The sequence below is a fragment of the Malaclemys terrapin genome, chromosome 17, assembly GCF_027887155.1.
Source record: "Malaclemys terrapin pileata isolate rMalTer1 chromosome 17, rMalTer1.hap1, whole genome shotgun sequence".
In the NCBI taxonomy this organism is placed as follows: Eukaryota; Metazoa; Chordata; order Testudines; family Emydidae; genus Malaclemys; species Malaclemys terrapin.
Genome location: NC_071521.1, coordinates 20860895 through 20866894, shown reverse-complemented (window position 1 = coordinate 20866894; position 6000 = coordinate 20860895). Strand labels below are relative to the sequence as shown.

The window sequence follows — 6000 nt, the reverse complement described above, 5'->3', positions numbered from 1 at the left end:
CAGTCCCCCCTCCCTCCCTGCAATATGATGTGTGTCCTCAGACAGGGCCTGTTTGCATTGCTCACACTTCAGTTGTTAGCCATTTCCTGATCCCCCCCCCCGCGATTACAATTTATATTACAGGAGCACCCAGCTGCCCCCCTGAGCTCAGTGCTGGACATACACACAGTGAGACAGTCCCTGTCTCAGACAGCTCCCAGTCTAAAAAGGCAGAACATGGGAGGGGGAACTGAGGCATAGACTCGGCAGAGGTGGGACTACCACCCAGGGCTCCAGACGCCTGGTCAGCATCTGAGCCCACTCCATAGCCTCTTACTTTACTCATTAACCTCTCTCGGTTTGTCTTTCAGGGGATTCTTTCCCATGGCTATTACTAGTGTCCTTTCCCCAGGCTGTCACTCCCCAGTGTAGTCCAGCCCTGTGCTGCCTTACCTCCCCTAGCGCTCACAAGAGATTCCCCCACTTCGGCCTTGGTCCAATCTGTCGTTTCATCAAAGCCACCGAGCTGCCACTCCTGGGCTCTGAGTCTGGCCTGTGTCACGCAGGAGGTCAGACTAAATCATCAGCAGGGGCCCTTCTGGCTTGGGAATCAGGGAATCGAGGAGTCGAGCTGGTCACCTGGAGGCAGGAGGGGTCGTGTGCCAGGGCTGAGCCCCCAAGGCTTCCTCTGGCTGCATCGCTGATGCTGCCTGGTTGACAAGCAGCGATTCTACCTCTCCCACAGGACTGCAGCTCTGCCCTCTGCCCAGGACAGGACAGCAGTGACTGCCAGGCGCAGACTGGGCCGAGACGAGAAGCAGCTCTCTGCGCTCGACCCCACGAGCCTCTGGCGCATGGATATTTTCATACTGCAGTTAAAGATCTAGGGGCTGAGCGGTTTTGATACTCGGACACCATCCCCCCCAGACACCAACACACGCAACGGTCTCCTGTACTCCATTGGTCGACCTTGCCTGGCCTGCCGCATTACCGGGGCTCCCAGGCTCCCCCATCTCCAATCTGCTCTGCAGAAGTCCAGGAGCCTCCTTGCCCTACTGCTCTTCCCTCTGCCCCATCTCAGCCCAGGCCTGGAGCTTGACTGGCGCTCCCAGCCCCGCACAGTCCTCTGCTCCTTGGCTCAATACAGGTTCTCTCTTAGCTCTCCAATCCCTCTGCGCCCTGCTCTCCAGCTGGGCCCTGCAGTGCAGCGTTGGAGCAATGCCCTCTCCCTTCATGAAGTCTTGCTTCAGAGTCCTAAGCTATAAATCTGTGTGCAGATCTTCAGCAGAGTCCTTCTGACCAGTCTCTCCTTCCTTCCACAGTGCTCTGTTACTTGTAATAAAGCTTGCCACACTCGATAGACGTGAATGACACAGAGACATTAAAGCACAAAAGTCAGGTGTCAAAACTCCACATCTCTGGGCTTATTCTGCCGCAAGCGGGTTTCAGAAACTATGGCATGCAAATTAGCTCTTGTCCATGATTGGTGGCTGTTTCCCCTCATCTTAAATCTCTCAGCTGCTTTACAGGAGCGTTTTGTTTGGACCATCTCCCTGGGCGTGCCTGGCATTTTAGCGAGAGCCTGGCAGAAGACAGTGTGAAGATTTTCTCCTGCGCTATCTGAAGATCAACAGCTTAGATTGCAATGATATTTTTATACTAAAACAAAACTCTTTGGGGCTGACATGGTGAGATGAGACAGCTGGGATAACTGACCCTTAATTTCTTCCAGAACGCACATTTTCTATTCAGTGCCCATTTGCTTGATATACCACATCCAGGGTTGTTACAAAAGTGTGTGCACCTTGGGTACAACTGACTTTCTTCATGGAAGAGGTCAGCCCTTCCCCTGCGAATGGGCTTTCAGAGCAGAAACTTAATTCTCCCTAGTATTAACTGTTTGTGGTATAATAGCAGCTCGAGGCCCCAGCCATGATCAGGGCCTCATTGTGCTAGGTGCTGAACAAACACTGAGCAACAGTCCCTACCCTCCCTGAGTGGAGACTCCATGCTAGAGTGGTCACCAACAGGTACTCTTGGTGATCAGAAGCTAAAGGAGTAGCTTGAATAAATCGTTGGTAAGCCAGTGGTTTGAGCCCACAGGGAGTCCGTGGAGAGGGAAAGAGGAGGAGGTTTGAACAAAGAACTCCAATTTGAGAAGTAGGATTTTCTATGTTCTAAACCTGGGTCTGACAATGACTCCCTCTATGGCTCTTGATAAGGTAAGACTTTTCTGTGCCTCAGTTTTCCCAGCTGTAAAAGGGGTGCAGAGGCCCAGGTCCTTGCTCTTGCACAAACTTCCTGTTGGACTCTGGGAAAGTCACTTAGCCTCTCTCTGCCAGTTTCCTATCTATAAACTAGGGATAATAGCACTTCTCTGCCTCATGGGGGTGTTGGGAGGTTAAAACCAAAAAGCATTGGGGAATGCTTTGAGATCTACAGATGGAAGACTGTATAAGAGCTAGCTAGGGTGGTGCATTGTATACACATGCTAGAGGGAATATCAACCTAGAAGTGTGCTGCTAGTGCTAACAATGTAACCTGCTTTATTTCTGAATTCTCCAAATACAGCGCAGCCGGTCCCCCAAAAGGATTCTGGGCAGGACAGTCTGTCATGTGGCAGCGGGAAAGATTCAAAGAGTTGCTTTTTCTGACGCTGAACAAGGAACTTGATTACAGTAAGGAACCCAGCATCACCCTGAAAGCGTCTCCTGCCTAGAACCTGCCCCAGAAATTCCTGCCACAAATGTAAAGAAACAGTGCATGTAGGCTCACCGAGTCCAATCGGGAATGTAGGGCCAGGTTTTCAGGTGCTCAGCACCTGCAGTCAGAGCCAGATTTTCAGAAGTGTGGGGCACCCAACACACCAAGGTGTTTCTGAAAATCTGGGCCTAAAGGGGAGCAGATCTCTTCTGAAAATCTAGGCCAAAGGGTCCAAAACTTACTGTCAGTGGAACCAGCACTGGACAGCATCCAAAACACCATGGGCACACTGCTGCCTGAGACCAGAATGCTATTTGCTTACCCACCTGCGAGGGGTGTACTGAGACCTGATTAGTTAATTGTCAGGTGCTTTGAAATATACAAATTATTTGTCCTCGCTGAAGGCTCCCTGTGATGTAAACTAGCAAAAGGTTAATGCAAAGCGGAGAAAAATACATAGCAGAGGGGCAACTCTGGGACAGCGAAATGACTGCAGGTTCAAAGCAGGGAGGGAAATATTCCCCAGTGTTCAGGCACCAGAGGGAGGGGCACAGGTAAGGAAGCATGAAGGAGAGGGAGCAAAAATCTGAGAGAAAATGAGGATCCATTTGCAAAATGGGGAAAAAAGCCAAAGTCTGTAAAATCTCATCTCGCAGGGTTGTGTGGCACAGGCAAAGGCCATGAGCTTTAACAGCTCTAGGTTCTATTCCCAGTTCAACTCCTGAGCTGCAGTGTGACCAGTGCGTCATTTGCAGCGAAAGCGGGGCCAGGGCTTACATTCATACCTGATGCAGCAAGTCCAGAGGTGCTGGGGCTATGAACTGCCTAGCCCAGACGTGCCAGGGCTCAGCAGTGTGTGTGAGGGTGGGCCCAGGGCTGTAACCAGGGTGGGGCAAAGGGACAAAGCCACAGGGGTGGAAAAATGGAGCCCCAGGTGATGTGTGGGGGGCATGTGCGCCCCGATTTTTTGGTTGCACCGCCCAACCCAGAGTGACTGGGACTGGGTGGCCTGCTGAGGTGGCGCTCCCATGTTGAGCCGCACCGTGCAGGGCTGGCGCCATCGCTTGACCCCCCCCCAACATCCCTCTGCACTAGGGTGACTAGATAGAAAGTGTGAAAAATCAGGACAGGGGATGGGGGGTAATAGATGCCTATATCAGAAAAAGCCCCAAATATCGAGACTGTCCCTATAAAATCAGGACATCTGGTCACCCTAGCACCCATCTGTGGGGTGGTCACATGCCCCCCCTTTACATTCTGTGCCCCCCGCTATCAACAATTACGGGTCACCTCTGATTGTGGGGCGGAAAATGACAAAAGCCAGTAGGGGGCGCAAATACGCCAGCTCGTCCCAGGCGCTAAAATGCCAAGTTCTGTCTCTGCCCGCAGCGACCGGGGGGCTGCGCCGGGGGGTGCCCGGCCCCAGAGCGAGACCCAGCCCTGCCCCACTCAGGCAAAGTGGGGAGGAGACAGCCGGGCCCAGAGGGGGGAAGGGCCAGGCCGGGCTGTGGGTCCTGGACCAATTACTGACCATTACCTAGCGGGGGGGGGGGGGGGGGGCTGCAGCAGCCATCCCCGTGGGCTCCGGCCCGCTCCGGCCGCGGGCTCTGGGGCGCCCCCCCACGGCAGCGCAGGGCACCGCTCGCAGCCCGGCTCCAGCGCAGAACCGTCGGGGTCGCAGGATCGATCCCTGCTCCCGCGGAGGTTCCCGTCCCGGGGAGGGGGCTGCAGGACCCCCCGGGAGCGGCGGTGCCGGGGCAGCGGGGCTCGCCCGGGGAGGGGCGGGCAGGGCGGCCGGGGCTCTGCGGCTTTAAGAGGCAGTGCCCTGGCGCTGGCAGGGGGTGGGGCTCCCGGCAACGGAACTGAAGCCGCCGCAGACTAAGGGCTCGTCCCCGCCAGCGCACCTCCACCTGCGGGGCTGCCGAGCGACACCGGCCCGGCTCTGCGGGGCGAGCAGCCTGTCCCCGAGCGCCGGCCTCGCCCGGCCCCTCGCCCGGCCGCAAGCGGGCTCCAGCAAGTGACACCGGCCGGCCGGCCCCGATCTCCGCCCCCAGCGCACAAAGCCACGGGCCAGCGGCGACTGCAGCGGAGGCTCCGCGGGGCTGGGGGCGAGCATGGCGGTGCAGGGGGGGTGAGCGCTCCCCTTCCCCCCCGGCGCAGGGGCCGCTGGCGCGGAGTCCCGGGCGAGCCAACATGGGGTTCCTGCACCAGCTGCATCTCCTGCTCTGGAAGAACGTGACTCTCAAGCGCAGGAGCCCGGTAAGTCTGCGCGCTATTTCCGTGGCGCTGAAAATCGCGGTGGGCTGGAGAGTGCCGGCTGGGCTGGGCTGGGCGGCCTGCGGGGCCCGGGGCTGCTCTTCGCGGGAGGGAGGTTAAAGGGCAGATCCTTGGAAATCTGCCGCTGCTTCGCCTCTCTTTGTGATGGGGCGGAAAGCGCTGGCTGGCCTGGGGAGGGGGAGAGGCTGCTGCACAGAAGGGGGAGCTGCCTGGGGTCAGCGATGGCAGCTGTAGCTTGTCCCTGGCTACCAGCCGCGGTGCAACAGGACTCAGGCCTCTGCATTCCCTGCCGTGCCTGGAGAGCCTGGGCTGGGAAATTCTCTTCTTCCCCCCAGATCAGCCGGGAGACCTCACTCCCTGCAAGCAGTGAGATGGCAGCTGAGATCTGCCATGTCTATTTAATGAGCTGGGGGGGGGGGTCACTTCAGAGCCCCCTCCCTGGGTCTGCTGGCGGCTTGTGTTTTTATTTCTCTTTCGCCTTTGAGCGTGAGACTGCCCCCCAGGTGTGGGTCTAGGAAGATGCGATATCCCAGGCTCTGGGTCCGTGAGGTGAATAATGGATGGGCTTTGGATGCAGAAATCTGGTGCTGGCTTGGTGATGGGTGCACGCAGTGTGCTTATAAACCCAAGAGAGGCCGCTCGGAGTCCGGTGTGTGTGTGTGTGTGTGTGTGTGTTACTGTGTGCTGTGTCCTCTAACACTCCTGTGTGCAGCAGTAACAATTGGGCCCCTTACCTGTGCAGCCTCACTGTGGGATAGGGTCACCTGGGCTACCCAGGCGCGGCCCCAGCAAGGGGCACCGTCTGCTGGTGCCGGTTCAGAACATCTGGGATGGATTCATGTTGTCGCCAAGATCTACAGCTTTGTCATCCTCTCCCCCGTCCCCTGCTCCCCGAAACTGACTAAAATCCCAGGTTTGCCATGCTTCTGTCCAGCTCCATTTTGATGATCCCGGTGGATGTGGCTGTTATGGGAGCACTATCACAAGCCATTTGTAGCCATGTGCTATAAATAGGTTTCCAAATCCTATGTGGGTCAGCTG

General features: G+C 56.8%; 1 protein-coding gene across 1 annotated transcript in view; it reads left to right on the top strand.

Annotated features, from left to right (window-relative positions):
• The first annotated feature begins 4573 nt into the window (after positions 1 to 4573).
• The window catches only part of ABCA2 (ATP binding cassette subfamily A member 2), a 130635-nt gene continuing 129208 nt past the window's right edge, over positions 4574 to 6000 (top strand). Inside the window, exon 1 of the mRNA XM_054007246.1 lies at positions 4574 to 4941. Within this exon, the coding sequence (XP_053863221.1) occupies positions 4876 to 4941 (66 nt within the window). The 5' untranslated portion in view covers positions 4574 to 4875. The remainder of the gene's footprint in view (positions 4942 to 6000) is intronic.